General features: G+C 40.5%; 1 protein-coding gene across 8 annotated transcripts in view; it reads right to left on the minus strand.

Moving 5' to 3' along the window:
* Nucleotides 1-18217, minus strand: part of PHF20L1 (PHD finger protein 20 like 1) — a 67347-nt gene that overhangs the window by 4123 nt on the left and 45007 nt on the right. For all 8 annotated transcript variants that reach the window (XM_037501599.2, XM_054691968.1, XM_054691970.1 and 5 more), the window contains 7 exons: nt 17636-17692; nt 16411-16518; nt 10693-10857; nt 6915-7096; nt 5908-6007; nt 4437-4632; nt 1151-1520 (listed from right to left, as the gene is read on the minus strand). In XM_037501599.2, the coding sequence (XP_037357496.1) occupies nt 1151-1520; nt 4437-4632; nt 5908-6007; nt 6915-7096; nt 10693-10857; nt 16411-16518; nt 17636-17692 (1178 nt within the window). The remainder of the gene's footprint in view (nt 1-1150; nt 1521-4436; nt 4633-5907; nt 6008-6914; nt 7097-10692; nt 10858-16410; nt 16519-17635; nt 17693-18217) is intronic.

The following is an 18217-nucleotide window of genomic DNA, read 5'->3' on the forward strand; positions in this document are numbered from 1 at the left end:
CTGCCAGGCCTGGGAGCCGGCCGGCACCCACCACTGCTGTCCCATGCCCGCAGGACAGGTACAAGGCACTAGGCCCACATGCGGATAAAGCTGCTGACTAGATTCTGTTATTAGATCGCCCTGCTAATCCAAAACCACCCTTTTCTTGATTAATCTGAACCAGTGCCATGAGCGGAGCACAGGCTTTAAAGCAATGATAGAAATATCTAAAAAGTTGGCAAACACCAGCAGATCGTTTAATTAACTATAGACTGGACTTGACTATTAAGTAAAATCAATGAGGTGAGAGAAAAACATTTTTTAAAAATTTAAAAAATGCAAACTGCTCAACATACACACAATCTGAACTCTGATTTACCAGACAGCACCCATTTAATAATATTAACTTGAGAAATTAACTTGAGATACTATCCCTATTTTATAGAAATATTAACTTGTGAATATTAACTTGAAAAAATAAATTCGAACAAGTTTTATGAAATACAAGGTTCCCAAATTCACTTAAGTATCGATTTATAATGATTACTTGATAAAGGAGGCCAGAACAATAACCCATTTTAAAGTGACATTTCTAACTGAAAATCAATAAAAACACAGACCCCTCTCTAAGACCATCCCAGCAATTAGGAAAAGCTCACAAATGTTCGAAGTACATCTAGCTGCAGGAACTGAGCTTACTGCATGATGAGACTGATATGCACTTATATGCTAAAAATTTTTTATAAGTTCCACTTTCTATCTAAAACACATAAAAACAGAAGACAGATGTACTGTCGTGTTCGCACATATACCATCTCCAACACATAAAAAAGAAGATGAGCTATATTAACTCGCAAACATCCATATGCATGTCCACGTTCACACACAGACATCATTCAGAATAAGATGGGCTCATGTTTTCTGGAGGTATCTAGGGTGCTTATAAAATTGAAACTTTTGTCAGGGCAAAAGTTTTTTGATTTTTACAACCTTACATTGTCCAAATGGCCAGTGGTTGCTTATGAAGAAACAAAAAAATGTTTTTACCCTAACAAAGCACTGTGAGCTTGGAAATAAAATTAAATGTGGGCATTAACATGTTTTATTTTATTAAATTTCCCTTTGTTGTTCTCTCCTATTTTCTAAGCAAAGATCCGTGCAGTAATTATACCTTGTCAGCCATTCCATCTTCTTTAACTGAGTACTGTAAACGGTTTCTCTCTCTCATGTGGCATTCTTGTTCTTCTTCGAAACTACTAATGTCATCTTCATCTGAGCTCCCTGGGTCTACAAGAGATTTGCAGTCTTGACCAAAACTCTGTGGCTTCTGGTAGCTGTGCTCACTTGTTATATAAGTGCCTTCCACTCTTAAGGGCAAACGAGGCGGTTCTTTATGGTTCTGTACATGGGATTTCTTTTCCTCTAGATGGACTGTGTCTTGCACAGTTGTGATTTTTTTCTCTACTCCAGCAATTACTTCGTCTTGATCTTTTCGCTTCCCAGAACAAGCCCAGAGACGAAGGTCAGGATGCTGCTTATTCCTTAAACCAAATTTGAAGATACAGTAGTTTAGGGGAAAAAAAAGTATAGCTAACAAGGTTAATGCCATAATACCAGCCACCATGTAAATAACATAGTTACCTCTGGTTGTCCATGTTTTTCTATGCAGAGGACACTCACTCAGGTCTGAGCCCCAACTCTCTGCTGGAGACCTGACCCCCACCACAAGAGCCAGGCTCAAAGGAGGTCAAGGACTGAAGACAAAGGTGAAGATATTCTTTAGGCTAACCTGCCCCAGAATTTAACCAAAATGTGTGTTCTTATAGTTTTGCAGAAATAGTGAGGTAGGAAAATAATAGTGAATTTAATTCTGGTAATGATTCACGGTACTATTTGATATATAGACTTCTTTTTCTAAATTTTTCATTATAGTTTTTTATTACATGATATAAGAACTTTTATATTAGCATATTTTAAAATCTTTATCCAATTGAAAAGTAGTATTTAGTTATGACAAAAATTTGGACTATAAATGTGTGCAAAGTAAAAGTCCCAAGCCTTGGCAATCCTCAATAACAGGCATAATCTTACAGGTTTTCTCTCTCTATATAAAACTATTTTTACAATGGGTAAGCAGACACTTTCTCTTTTTTCATAAATGGGACTCTCAAACAATATGTTCTTTCCATATGTAACATGAACAGCCATCTTGCCTTGTCAGTACACAGAGAATTCCCTGATTTTTATCTAGTAGCTGAGCAGTATAAATGTACTGGTCTTGTCTAGCTAACGAGTTCCCCACAGAGAGATAGATAAGCGTTTGTGTGTATGTGTGTGTTTGCACATAAGTAGGAAATTTCAGTCAGATGAATGTCTGAGATAAGGAATTGCTAAATAAAGTATTTTTATTTCCACAGTGGTTTCCAAAAAAGGTGTACTGTGTACACCCTCACGGACAATCTATGATCACACCCTTTCACACCTATTGTCACTGAACACGTGGGCATGATACTGCATAGATAACCAGTGGTAATTGAAATCCTGCAGTTAGTGTAACAGGAATCATGCAGAGCTGCAGTGGCAGGAGGCTGTTTGGGAAGCACAAGCCTTTCAGCAGTCTCCATAAAGTCTGTGAATGGATTATAACCAAGTTAGAAAAATACCAGGGATTAAGTGAATTTTCTTCTAATAACACCCATATTTTTTCTGAAATTGTAATTTTTATCCTTTGGATACCTAATAATTCAATATCCAGAAAATACTACAATTGTCTGACAGTGAAAGGCATACTAGAAAGAAAGTTGGCTTTGCAGCCTAATAGTGCAATGGGTTGAATCCAGCTGTGCCAAGGAGGAACTCGGGTGAGACATGTAACTCTTCTCATTGACTACCCAACTATCAAACGAGGCAGGACTTATTTTACAGGCTAAATAGCATATGAAAACACCAATTGCTGGCATGTAGTACATTACCCATAAGTAGAAGCCAGCAATAATAACTGCTAATATTATTAGAAGTATTAACACAAGGAGGGCCTATAGGTATGAGGCAAAAAATGGTCCACCTAAAGTCCTGAGTCAAAGTATGAATGCAGAACATTCAGGCTGACATCAAGAGGGAAAAGCAAGTTTTTTTTAAAAAAGGCTTATAAGCTTAAAAAGGTAGTTGCACCCATGAATTTCAGTATTTGCATGGAATCTTAATTTCATATTCAGGGTGATGATAAACAACAGAAGCAAATTTCCTTAACAAATAGGTACTGGGTATTTATCCCTATACCATGGGATGATGCCAAGACACCACCCCTATCGGAATGGAACCTATTGCTTAGTAAGAGAAGACATACGTAAATAATACGGAGTCCACCTCAGTGCCTGTGCCAGTGCGCATGGGCTTGCCCAGAAGGGCATGATGAGCTCCAGGTGGGCAGGTAACCAGGAAAAGGTGTCGGCTGGAGGCACTAGCGGTATAAGGTTACTCTGAGTGTGAGTAAAGCCTGTTTCCCTCCCAGATTAGGATTTAGTATGGATGGGACATTTAGAGGGAAAAAATGAAGAGCGGGAAGACATGGCAACATGATGGAAGAAGGAATATTCCATGGAAAGGCTGCCTGCTGAAGAGCTCAGACTCCGTTCACAGGGCACCAGGCAAATTCCACGGCACATGAAGCCGAGAAGAGACCAGCCCTTATTTACCTTACACTGAACTCGCAGTGGCAATAACGAAGGATGAACTCAAAGCGAATTCCTGTGGCAAGTGCTCATGGGAAAAGAGCAGGCTGGGCTGAGACAGTAGTAGCAAGGAGAGAGGCAGGGACGAAGGGACATTAAGCAAAACAACAGGAAAACTTTGCGACCAGGTCCGCGAGGGAGGCCCTGAGACCTGAGGCAAGGGGCAAGTACCCAGCCCAGGCAAATGAGCTCAGACGAAGAAAATCTTGTGAAGAACCCTAATGAATCATCCTATTTTTATATGAATTTTTTTGGTTATTTTTTTAAAAAAAGAACTCTAGTGAGGCGTTAGGAAGAACTGAAAATGGTCTAGGATGACTAGGAGATACCTGGTGCACAGCAGAGGGGTGGAGATGACACGGCCTGTTGACTCCCTGCAAATTCAATCTTATGGTAATCAAAAAATAGACTTTCGCATCTATTTGCATTCCTGAAGGGGGACACACAATAGAGGGTTCCCCATAGCAACTACATGAAACAGAAGCACAGGACTAATATTTGTTGAAATACCAGATGCTGCATCTGCCTTCAGCACAGCTTACCTAGTTGAGGAAAACAGGCATGATGAAATAGCCCAAAAGTTAATAACCTCTGTTTTTCTTTAAGGTAAAACATATTCAAGTAACAATTCCAACTTCCAAACTGTTTATATGAACCTTCAAAAGGCCAACTGACTAAGTCTGAATCAACTTACGCAGAATCACCCTGTCTCCCACCCTCACTTACTTCAGAATCCCGATCTTCAGCTGCAGCCCATGCAGCACCTCCGTGACACCATAGACATCTGCGAGCAGGTGATGTGTGGAAACTATCTTTTTGGCATTGAGATGAGAATAATTTTCTTTTAAAAAGGATAACCCACACATTCTCCCATTATTCAGCCAGTCCTTATCATAACGGTATTTTGCATTCCATCTCTGACCTAGGGATGAAGTTGACATTAAAGTCACAAAGGATTCCACTCAGATTTCCCATCAAATGCTGCTGCCCCTACTAACATCATTTAGTAAGCAAGGCTACTCTCGAACAAAGAACAACTTCAAAAGAAGAGAAAGGCAGCACTGCAGGCTGCTTCCCTGCACCTTCAGATTTCCTCCCCACTAAGGGCACACACTTCAGGAAGGATGTGGACCGTGGCAGGTGACACCTATGGAGAACACTGCTTTCCAGAGTTTATGTACCTGCCATCTCTTCTCTCCAGGCTGAGGGCTGGCCAGGAACTAGACAGGGGTAGCTATGTCACCAATCTGTTTTGAACTGCATAAAATGAGAGAGTTCTAGCTAAGAGAACAGGGAACCCACCCCACGCCTGAGATCTCAAGAAATCCTACACAATTCTCTACCTCAGAGGTCAAGAGTCATCCGACCTCATTATGATTAGTTGCGTATGTGTCTGTGTCCCCTACCATACTGTGAGCTAGTGGAAGGTGTGGCTAAAGTATATTATCTTGCCTCTTCCCACAGTGCTTGGCAAGTAGAAGGCATTTAATAAATACTACCAAATGAATGACTAGAGAGGTTGGAATAAGTCTCCTGCTCCTAATGTTACTCTTCTTTGATAGACATGAGACAATCAATTCACTAGCTTTTATTTGAGAGCAGCTGGTTATTTTCTGCCTTGGAAGCCAAAAGTGTAAGTGAGACGCATAACACTGCGACCCCAAGAGCCTCCCGTGTGGAGGCAGCATCAGGGGGAGCCCGCAGACAGCAGGCCAAAAGGCACAGGCCTCTGCCTCAGCTGTGCTGCGCCCACACTATCCCTGTGTATGGGATGTCCAATTTTCCGTACCCACTTGCCTCATCAGTAAAAGAAGGGGATTGTATGTGATGACCTAAAATTTCATTTCCTTTACATTTAGTTGTATATATAGCCCTATCAGAAACCTTTTCCAAGTCACATCAGGAGGAGTGTGAGCTCAGAACACAGTTCTTTTCGACTAGCCACCGAACACCTATTTGGAAGTCACAGCACAGGAGCACCCTTGGAGCGAATTCTTCTCCAGGAAAAAGTCATAAACTATAGTTCCCATAAGGTAGTAATTTTGATGCATTTATCCTAACATTTCTGCCTATGCAAATTAATATGAAAAACAAAAGCATAACAGACAGTAAAAAATAGGGGGCATTTTTCACATGGAATCAAAGAAGGCACAAGACTCACGAGCCACACGCACGGGCCCAGCACGCAGACGCTTACCTGGCGGGTCCCGGCAGATGTAGCAGATGTACTGCTCAGGGATGCTCTCCTCCAGCAGCCCCATGCACGCGCTGTGCTGCCAACACAGGCACTCCTCGCACTGCCAGGAAAGAGAGTGGCGCTCAGGATCAGCGTCTACCCACCGGACAGACGGACAGACTCCCTTCCTTTCAATTAGGTCACTTAGTTCCTGGCTGCTGCAACTCAGTCAATTCTTATTTGATGTAACAAAATCAAGTGATGATTTAAGATAAATTTAAACAGTCACTATCTCAAGAACTTCCTCCTGTTGTACCTACTAAAAGGTGGTTTGGGAAACTGCTTACATTGTAAAAAGGTCATAAAATAGTTTCCTCATCTATTTCCCACTGATTTTGTGGCAACCCATCCTTACAACTCTTAACAATAGCTTACTCAAGTGCAGGAAGGGGGGCAGAGCAGTGCCCACCTCAAACTAGCCATGTGGCCAGCCTAGATGCCTCTAGGTCCCTTGCTGAGGAAACCATTCCTGAGCTCCAAATCATCCAAAGTCACCACAAAACATGGGTGATACTTCCCTTTTTTCTTAAAGATACTCTTTCTTAAAGAAGCTGCTTTTAGTGACTGATCTCTGCATCAAAGTTTTCCTTTTATCTTTGAGATCAGTGGAAATTTTGATGTCCCGGTGTCTTCCCATTGAAGGGTGACTATACAATGTCAATTATTAAACAACAGGGAGCCAGGCCAGTAAAAGGGCTGCTACGGCCTAGCAACCCACCTTGACAGCTCTTGAAGAGAATTTCAGCTTGAATCAGGCCTCCAACTCAACACCCAAGCACAGGGATTGACCCTCAGGCATGAAAACTGTCTACTTCCTGTAGAGATTTCCCAATCAATACTACTGTACTTACATGTCCCGTAAGTTACAAACCTCCCTCTAAACAGGACAGTCAGCAGGAGAAAGGCAGCCCTGTAAAGCCGCTGGGCACCCATGGGGACACCTCAGTACTAAAGGGGAGGGCAGGCACCTGAATCATGAAGCCGTTCTCCTCGTCCATTTCACAGACGCACCGCACAATTTCATTCAGAGCGTCATCTTCATCCTGAGATTCCTCAAAATTGGTTGAGTCAAAATCCTGGTTATACTCATCTCCACTGAGAAGCAAGCTCTCTGTTGAAGAATCATCTAGGAACTCCACATCTGATAAGTCTAGAACATACAAGAACAACACTCAGCATATTTTTCCCCGTTTCTATGTCATGTTCCAGAAAGATGGTATGTATGGCACACAGGTCTAAGCTGCTAAATATTTAGAAAGGAAGGGCCAACACGTGGGAATAGATTATCTGCCTCTGGACAAAGCAACAAGAGACTTTTGCAGCACAGGTAGTTGCGACTGCCTGACCTTCTACCGCACACACTGCTACAAGTGACTCGGTCGCCCGTAGTTTGGGCACTGACAGAGGCTACAGCCGAGGGCAAGGTTATTCAAATTGGCAGTTTTCAGATGCTCTCACAAATGTTATCCATCTGATCGCCACAAGAATCCAGAGTTGTGAAGAGATCAGGTTTCATGACCAGCATTGAAGCAGCCTGTAGAGATGATTACCACCATCACTCTGAACAGCACTGGCATCAGTGATCACTGCCCCTAACTGCACCATGTACTGTACCAAGCATTGTAACTATCAGACATATAACTTCCTCAAGGAAAATAGCTAATAAGTGATGAAGCCAACTGAGTACAGGACTGCCTGATTCTATACTGTGTGTTTAATGTATCGATGAGGTATATATACATATATGTATATCTTATTCACGTAACACTGGCTGACAGCACATATATATATGATTGAGGGGTGTAGGATCCACGTTTTTAATGATTTCACCAGTAGTTCTTAAACTGGGATCATGCATTCCAGATTTCATTTTGATACAAAGCTCTACAAAAATGAATACATTCTGAAAAGGAGATTATATGCAGGACTGCTACCTACAACTCAATGTAAATGCCAGGTTATAGGCTTGCATTTGTAAGAGTTGATGTCAAATACTACCCTTTAGCTCAGGCTACTGAGAAAAAGAAAATGAAGGAAACATAAGAAAATATTCATTTACGACAAAGGGAAAAGGTTGAGAGGACACTAACGCTTTTGCAGGAGTACACAAAGAAATGATGAGGAAAATGAGTCATCACGAGACACATAGTAGAAGACCTGAAGGCTGCCCGAGACTCCTGAGGTGAAGGCTCTCAGCGGAGCTCTGGGGACGGAGGTGGTTTTCCTACCTCCCCACCCTGTCCTCGACTCACATTCTGAATGGCAAAGTCACCTGCTGATACTCATCTCCCCTCTCCAGAATGTCAAGAGTCCATGAGAAAAAGGGTTTTGTAATGTTGAATGCTCCCTATCCAGTGCTTAACATGAGGCCTGATCTATGCAGTAGCACCTCATGACAGTATTTCAAAGAGCAAGGAGGGAGTCTAGGTACAGATAATTTCCCTCACACTTATTCAGGCCAAATGCAAAGTGGCTGAGTTCAAAGTAAACATGCATGCTATTTATAAATATTTCACAACTTAGTGTTTCTTCTCTCAGCTTATCATCTTTTTTTCCCCCGACTTAACCGTTTTCAAATGTTTTATTGTTTTTATAAAAATTAATGTTTTATAAAAACCGCTTTTTTTTTAAGTAAGTTTTCTTCCTTTTGTGCCTTGGGGCACAATGGATAGAGTAACATGTAGAAATGAGATGATGATAAATACATGAAAACATTTGAGGAGCAAGAAGTAAACCAAATAGGTAGACACAGTAGTTTTGAGGATCACAGGAGAAAATTTTGCTGGCTTAAATCCAAAATTAGTATTTTCTTTTGGACTCTCCTGAATACAAATTCTGTTTCACAATGACAGACTAAAATGTGGAGAAACAGCTTCCAGTAATATTGAAACATGTGTTATTAAATGGATAGCAATAAAAATTAACTGAAAACCAGGATTGCTGAATCAGCGTGCATCTCACACAGGCTTGCATGACCGAAATCATTGGCCAGAAAATCCAGTTTGAGTAACTGATCCCAAACATCAAACAGATTTCTGGCTGATATCTAGGGGTGGCATAAATGATTCCTGGATTGTAAGTTGTCAGGAAAAGCAAGTCCAAGTTGCTTCTCATACTTAAGTAGCCATCTGGACACTAGCTGCACGGGAGGGCCACAAGAACACCCACCTGTTCCCTTCCAACTGCTCCCCCTTGAGCTATCATTGCTATTTTCCAAGACAGCATTCTCAGTGAGGGTTCCAAATGCACACCACCTGGGATCTTGTTAGAAATCAGGAATTCTGACTGAGGCTCAGAACTGCTTGAGCAAGCTCTCCAGGTGGCCCTCATGCATGCTAACATTTCAGAGCCTCTGCCTCTTGTTAGCATCCCTCTTCTTTCTCCTGACTCCATGGTTGATCATAAGAAGGGCAAAGCAAAGAACGCTGGAATTGGAATACGATTTCATGACACTCTTTCTAACACTCTCAGATATTCCAGTTCCAGCACACCATCAGTCTAGATACACTCCCCCATTCTCCATCATTCTGTATATAAGACACTTCTCAGACCTTCACGGCTCACAGGATATGTGTTCTTATGTGATTTTTCAATACTTGTTGCCTGCCCCAGATTCACCCAGAACTCTCGTGTACTTGTGCTCCATGGCAGGGCCCAGTATGGGTGTAGGAGCATCAGAGCGATGACTATAACTCACACCTGGTCTGAAGCTGCCGTGGCATGGCCCAAGTGAGGAAAGGGTACTTGTGCTATGGAAAGAGTATGGGTGGGGGTAGAGAGGGAACTTTTCCTAATTTTCCCTCCCCCTGATTGTTTTATTAAAGGCGGAGTGTGCTTTGTCTCCACTGTGAGAGAGTTGTTAGGCTTGGGAGAGAGCAGGTAACAGGCCAACAGAAAACACTTTGCCTAGTGACACCATGTAAGGCTCTCCGAAAGAAAGGCAGGAAGTGAATGCACTCGTAATTACCCCTGGGGTTCTCTTCATTCCCTTGTGCAGTGTCCGACCGTGCTAGACAGACCTCTAGTCTCAAGTCACTGACATGGCTGTCTACACTGGGGGGAGTCTCCCTTTCCACTGCTTTGAACACTGCAAGGTGAGTCCTCACAGTTTCCACTTCCAGGGCTGGGCTTGCAGGAGACCTGACAGACCCAAGCCCAGGGTTCTTTTCACCACCCGACAATGCCCTCAGTCCCTGTAAGAGCGACTAATAACTGATTGTGTACAAAGCATTGATCTGACCACATTCTCAAACCTTTCGTGACAGGTTTATTTGTGATCAGAAATTCAAAGTATATTTTTAGGACTATAACAAATATTTGGCTAAAATAAGAAGCATCTTCTTTAAAGACAGACCTTGATTTGAATTTTCATTCTAAAACACAGTAAGCTGAAAAGTTGCTTTATCTATAAAACTTTGCTTATGTATCTATGTCATGGAATTATTATCTACTTTATAACTAGGCAGTGAAAAATATGAGAATATATGTAAAAACACCTACAGAAGACCAGTCTACAGAGACATTAGTAGTTTCCTTACCATCGCTCAAATAATTAGTACAAAAGCCAACTTTATAGGAATTAAAAGTACTCAAATTTCTAATGTTGACATTTTCATATTAGTTCATGGAGTAACTTTTTATATTGTGTGCCCTGCTCAGATAAGCCCTCAATCAAGTATGTTTTATTCTCATTTCCACATTTAAGAATCTTAAGACTTGTTTTAAGCATTACATGGTTACACATACTTTCACCACTAAGATCAACTGACAAAATTGCCCTTGGGTACTGATATGTTGTATTTTTCTCCGTAAACATGCTTCGCAGAGCCAGAGAACTCCCAGAAGATCGAGTTAGTGGAGAAGAGCACCTTTCCAAAAATTCTAGGGAACTGTCTTCATAGTCTGAATAGTCTGCAACATAAGATACATAAAGAAGTATTAATAAAGTGTCAGGTAATCAAGAAGAGTCACTATAAATATAACGAGAAAGTCATGTTTCAGGACATACAAAGCATTCACGCCACTACCACCTCCTCTTGTCCATGGACACTAGATGATTATGTATCTGAAAAACTGCATTTGGCAAGAACATCCGGGAAATACATCCCAGGCAGCAGCACAGATGAAGCAGGAGTCACTGTGTTTTACCTGGTACTAGTAAACTTGTTCAGTCATCCAGAAGTGAAAAAGGATTGTTTTTACATTTTCTCTCCGCTATAGTCACAGCTATGTCTGCAGTAAGATATGCAAGGCGGAAATTAACCTTTTCTTTTTCGCACTCTGTAAAGAGGTTCTCATGATGTCTAGCAAGCCAATTATTACAGCAGTAATTTGATCAATAAATCCTTCAGCAAAATGCCTCTGAATGAAATTAACTGTCTTGAAAGAAATCAGTCAGAAAGGGTTGAAGAATACCAGGATTTTATAATCAGACACACATTCCCTTGGCAGAGTCAAGGAGGGGTGAGGATGGATATGCCCGGTGGGTGGGCAGGGAGGTGTGGTGGAGAGAAGACGAGAAAGTGTCCGTGCAAGGGCTTCGCTTCCTTCCCTGAGTGTGAGACAGAGGATGTAAAGGGAGGCAGGCTGGGGAATAAATAAATAAAAGGGAACGAGTGGGATAAGCTGAGCAGGATGAGAGTAAGGCATTTACAATGGCAGAGCAAGAACAATGCTGGTGCGTACTGAGAGTCCATTGGAAGTCAGTGATTGTGGAAGCACAATAATGGTCCCCAGTGATATCTGTATCTTATCCCTGGAAGCTGTGACCAACTTAGGGGCATGAGAAAAGGAAGTAAAACTGCTGATCAGCAGACCCTCAAATAGGGAGATTAGCTCTGGATCATCTGGGCGGGCCCAGTGATATTACAAGGACCCCTAAAAGCAAAGGAGGGAGGCAGAAAAGTCAGTGTGGAAGTGGCATGAAAGGAGAAAGCCCTGAGTGACCATTACTGTCTTTGAATGTGGGAGGGGGACACATGGAGAGACACGCCACCACCTCTGGAAGCTGGAAAAGTGCACCCCTGCTAGAGTCTTAAGAAAGGAACACACCCTTTCGGCACCTTGCTCTCAGCCCAGTGGAGCCCATTTTGGAATTCCGATTTTCAGAACTTGGAGAGAATAAATTTGTGTTGTTTTAAGTCACTGATCTGTGTAATTTGTGACAGCAGCAGTGGGACACCCATCCAGTGGCCATCCCAAATACCACAACATAGCCCACCGTCCTGAGAGCTCTCCACGCGCCATGCGGACATCTAAATCTAGAAGCCCTATTCAGCCAAAAAGCAATTTCACTGGTTTTCAACACTGAAGTGCACATAAACTGGAAAGCTTGTTAAAACACACCCCTGGGCTCACTCCCCATGGGTGAGCGGTGGGGACACTCTCTGCTGATGCCGATGCTGTCAAAAAACAGAGCAGCCTCTGAATGCCGAGAGCCGCTCTACCTCTCTGGCCTCACAGGAACTGCTGGTGTGCCAGACACCATGTCTTGCAGGCCCAGGCCTGGGAAGGCGTCCATGCAATGCTAGCCAGATTCTGGTAAGTTCTTTACAGTGACTCCCCTATTGAGTCCTAACAATAACTCAGCCAAGAAGAAAATATCACTACCATTTTAAAAGTGAGGAAAGTGAGGTTTATGGAATTTAAACAACTCGCCAAAAGTCGCCAGGCACTAATTATTGTAGTCAGGAATTGAACCCACAAAGCTGCCCTTTGATCAACTATGTATTTATCACCCTTTCAGCAAAAATGAAAGTAGGAGCATCTGAATCTAAAAACAATGAGAGAAATCTCAGTTCCATGATAAAAGTAAAACATGGCTGACATTTAATCTCTGTTATATAACAACTGAACAACATTTTTTAGCATTCTCTACCTCACTTGTACTCCCAACTCCAATCCCCTTTGGCCATTATGAATAAAAGTCTACAGCTATGTTTGATAGCTAGATCAAAGGAAATCTTCTCCAAAAAGTCCCTTCCTTGATCACTCTAGCTTTCCCATAAACTAAGTAGAATATATTTTGTACCACTTTAAGGGCATATAGCATATCATACCTTCCTGGTAGATATTTGTGCAGACTTCTTATCTCTCTCATTATAAACTTGTGTGCTTATGTTACAAACTCCTTGAAGGGAATTTTTGTTTGTACTGATTTAATACACAATGCTTTGGATGCTGGATCCTCTTAGCATTTCTCATCTTAGTTGTTTTAAATCTCTGTACGCCTTCCATTTCCACATATTTACAGACACATAAAAGACACAAAGATGAAAGACTTGCTCAAAGTAACCAAATTAAAAACTGGCTGAGATGTCATTCTGCAATAAACCTAACAGGTCCATTTCCCACACACTTGGATGGAACACAATGTTAGTTTTTGATCTAAATCTGGTAATCAAAACATATGTCAACCTACTATTGTACCAATAATCATGAAAAGTTACTTAACTAAATTGCTACTAATTATTGCTTCATTTAAAATATCAGATAATCACAAGAACTTAGTATGTCAACAAAGACAAGTACAAACTAGCAGAGTCTACTAGTCAGTCAGGGGCAGGAGGCCAGAGTAACACCAGCCTGATGGTCAAAGTTCAGCTCTGAATCCAAAGCAGACCACCTGCTGAGCACTGTCACCATGTGAGCTTGAACCACTCTTTTCCTCAGTCACTTATTTGTAAAATGGGGATAACAGGCCCTGCTGTGAAGGATTAATTTGAGGAGTAAATGAACTAGTAGTATATGTGAAACGCTTAGTGACTCCTACATAATGAAAACAAGCAGGATATGTAAAACATTCAGTGAGTAAATAAAATAATCTTTAAAACTCCCTCATGGCAGTAACTGTGGGCTAAAACACTTTTTATATTAGAAGCTTCCTGTACTAGTAATCATTCACAATAGAGATGTCTCTTAAAGTTATTTAAAACCTCCTATTTCTAGCTCAGCGACCACGCTTATAATTTAATCACCCAGGGAAAAGCATCACTTCCAAGATGAAAGTAAACAGCCCAGAATAAGAGCTCCTCAAACATAAGGAGGAGCTGCCAGGAAGCTGGTGACAGGGACACACCTTTAAGGAAATGTCACCATCATTTAAGGTCCCTCTGCATCATTTTTTGATAAATTCCCTTCCTGCTATCCTGAACTTCTGTTGATGGGTCTTGCTTTTCTTTAATGTGTTTACTACATAGCATTGAGTTTCTAAACATTGCACTGTTTAACTTTTTGACATTTACATAAATGAAGCTATATCACAGGTTTCTTTAGTAACTTGGTTTTCAGCTCATCATTTTGTTCTTGGGACTCCTGAGGATGTGATTTCTTCATTCACACAGTGTTGTGGATTCCACTGAATGGCTGAGGCCAATGCAGTTGTGGGCGCCCTTGCATAGGCCCTGTGACCCTGTGAGTCAGCTGGAAGCTGAGGGCACCTGGCCAGCACAGCTTCGCCCTAACTGGAGGATGCCCACTTGTCTGTCGTTTCTCAGCAGCACCTGCTACCATCCCCCTGGTACTTGTGCTCAGGTGGCGAGTAGAAACTGCATTTATCCAGCTTCTCGTAAGATTGAACATCTCACCATACACTCATCTTAGCATTTTAAGATTTCCACTTGTGTGAAGTACCTGTCAAAATCTCTTGTCCGTTTTCTTACTGGATTCTTTCTAATTTCTGAGTTTGAATTTATTCTAAATACTAGAAGTCTATCAGGTCTATGCATTGCAAATATCTTCTGAGGCTTGTGTGTGTGTTTTTTTCACTCTTTGTAGTAACTTTTCATAAATCAAAGTTCTAAATTTCAGTCTAGTCAAATTTGCAACCTTTTCCTTCAGGGTTCACTTAGAAAACCTTCCCAAAGTTCATAAAGAGGTTTTTCTATACTGTCTTTCAGAGTTTTATGGCTTCAGCTTTCACACATTCAGTCCTTAATTAACATGGAATTGGCACGTGTATATGCTGTACATTAGGAGTTCAGTTTCATTTTTCTTTCCTATATGGATTATCCATTGTTCTAATGCTATTTACTGAAAAATCCATCTTTTGCCCACGAATATACAATGCCAGCTCTGTATAAATTGAGTTTTGAAATATGTATGGCTTTTCTTTGGTTACTCTGCCTTAAATCAGTATGTCTATTCTTCCAAAACACCTCTCTCCCTTACATAGCAGACAATAATCTTCACATTTTCCTTTAAAGGGACTATCATTTCTACCTCTTTACTCTTCCAGTTTCTGGCGTCAGCACAGTTGCTGCAATCCCTTTACATGAAGTGACGTTTTCTCAATCCCCAATCTACTAACCATGGATATCAATTATTTCCCATTAATTTAGGCTTTATTAGTTTCCAAATAAGGTTTTATATCTGCTATTCAGAGTTGGTTTTTTTTAAAAATATAAAGACACATGGATGAATCAATGGTTTTTCTGTATTTAGAGAGACCGTAATGTTTTTTTCTCTTTCATCTATTACTGAGGTAAAATTTGATGACTCATGCTCTAACATCAAAACAACTTAGCCTTCTAATCCAAGGTAGCAGTATTTTTCTATGCACTGCTGGATTTAATTATCACATTCGCTAATGGGTTTTACATCTATGATCACCAATGAGAACAGCTAATGACTGTCCTTTCCCATATTGTTCTGGGTTGGGGAGCAAAGCTACTTGTCATCTAAAATAAACTTAAAGTTGTATTAGTTTCCCAGGACTGCCCCAACAAACTACTACAGTTTTGAGGGTTCAAACAACAGAATATTCTTTCATTGCGTGGCAGGCCAGAAGTCCAAAACCAGGTGTCAAACAGGCCTTGTCCCTCTTAGGCCCTAAGGCAAATCCTTCCTTGCCTCTTCAGTTCCTGGTGGTTCCCAGCTTAGGGTTGCATCAACCCACTTACTACCGGTGTCATCACAAAGCCTCTCCCCCGTGTACCTCAGGTCTTCCTCTTCTTTCTCTTTCAAGACACCGTAAATCTCTTTGCCATAAAGGCTCTTTGCCCCACCATAAATCTAAGATGATTTCATTCTTAATCACATGGGCACAGATACTATTCCCAAATACAGCTACATTCACAGGTATGGGGAGACACCTTCGCCCCACTACAGCAGTGTCCTTTCTTTTTTGAAATTGTGAAATAATTTACATAAATTTGTAATATTCTATTTTTGAATATTAATTTTTTTTTTAGGTTTAAGACTATTCAGGGCACTCAATGCTGCTTTGTCAGAGGCTAGTGGACCATAATGCTGGGAATCCAAGTCTCTAATCAGCTGCAAAGATTCATTTACTGAACAGATTAAAACAGAGTTGATTTTTTCAAAATTATCAAGACAAAGGAAAGTGACAGAAACTTCTCAGTACTCAACATGGGGATCTTCTCATATCCCTACTTTGGTAAGAGGCAAGTAGAAAAATTTTGATAATTTTTAAAAAGATGGGAGTTAAGATGTTAACATACTCACCATGCTGCTTAGATTTCTTTTTCTTCTTCTTCTTCTTTTTCTGTTTAGGTTTGTAGTGATCTTTGTCTCGCTTCTCTTTTCTTTCCTTATCCTTTTCTTTTCTCTTACCTGCATGACAAAGACAAGTCAGTGATCATGGCTGATCTTGCTTTGCTCCTCTGCGGCTAGCATAGAAGCAGCATTTATGTTTCATTCAGGTACTCCAGTCGCCTGCCCAGAACAGATGGGTCAATTAAACTGTCCCTGTCATGCCTCTGGCACTCCTGATTAGCCTTATGGACTATAAAAAGGGGTCTTCATTAGCAGTGTTAAGAAATTCCCCTACCTAACACCTTAAAGTCAACACAGATGGTAATTAAAATCTTTAAATAGTAATAGAACTCAGTTTTCTGTTGGCAAAAAATAAACTCCACAATTTAAGAAAGACTTGACTGAGGAAACTCAGCATTTTCCATATAGTAATAAGAAGTTATGCTAAGATTTGAAAAATCTGCTGAACTGTTTACTTTGGCAAAATAAAAAAAAAAAATTAAATCCATAAGTAACGCCTTCAGTTTTTCAATACTTTGTGGGTGCACAGAAGGCTAAGAACACAAACAAAAAACCTTACTTCATTAAGTGATTTTTTCCCACAATTTTAAAATATCCCTTTTACACAACCATATGTACTTCAAAGAAAATGAATGAATATCAAGCAGTTTCCTAAAACAATTTATTTAAAAGAAATGCCATCACATATATTCAACTTTTTCCTCCAATTCAGAATGGTTTAGTCTATAATTTATCAACCACATTTAACTTTCAGTGACCCAAGCTTCAGTTAGCTAAATCTGTAGAATATTTAAGATTTAATCATTCGTTCTTCCAAGACATTTAGTTATTACAGCACATAAGATAGAAAAGATGGCAGAAAACCCGGTAAGTTCTTTTACAAGGGAGGTTGAAATGGTAACTTATTTTTAAATAATCATAATTTTAATCTTTATGTTCAAACCACACGGTTATCAGAGAGAGGTAATTTAGACCCCTTGACAAAAACTACACAAATTACTAGAAGAGATGTTTCAAGCAATCACTCGTCCGAAGTTCAGTAACACTAGTAAACACTAAGCAGATGACCACTTACACCTAAGGGAGCACTAACAGGTAACAAGTAAGGACAGACTATGTCCTCTCACTCTCAAGCTGTACAGTCTTTTGCTTAAAGATTACTTTCTGTTCATACCAAATGCTGTGGAGCTTTTTTCTTCCAATTTCACTTTTTTTTCTGTTTTCGATATTCCTGTAGGTTAAGGGGGAAAATATGGAAATTAAGTTAGAAAGGGTTAAAAGCATGAGACAGTTTAAATTACAACTGCTCACAAAACTACACATTAAAGGTTTACATTGTTGTACTGTTTGAAGTACTACAAACAAGTGGGATTTCTTAATTGAAAAAACTGTTAAAATTCAGTTAAGCATGAATCTAGTTCATCAGACTAACCAGATTCAATCCTGGTTTCACCACTTACTAGATGTGTGGCCTTGAGTAAATCATTTAATATCTACCTGTGCTTCAGTTTTCCTCACCTGCTGAACGGGAATTAGAGTATCTGCCTTGTATTGTTGTAAGGGTTAGATAAGTCAATGTGAATACACTGCTTAGCACAGTGTCTGAAACATATTAAGTTCTTATACTTTTCCTTTGTGGTGGGGTATTAATTTGAGACTGTATCATTTTTTTCCTAGAAATGTCATAAGTCTAGAACTAAATGTAAAAAATTTCAAGATAAAAATAGTAGGCTATCAGCAAGGATCTACCCTGGCA

The sequence above is a fragment of the Talpa occidentalis genome, unplaced genomic scaffold, assembly GCF_014898055.3.
Source record: "Talpa occidentalis isolate TD23 unplaced genomic scaffold, MPIMG_talOcc4v2.1, whole genome shotgun sequence".
NCBI lineage: Eukaryota > Metazoa > Chordata > Mammalia > Eulipotyphla > Talpidae > Talpa > Talpa occidentalis.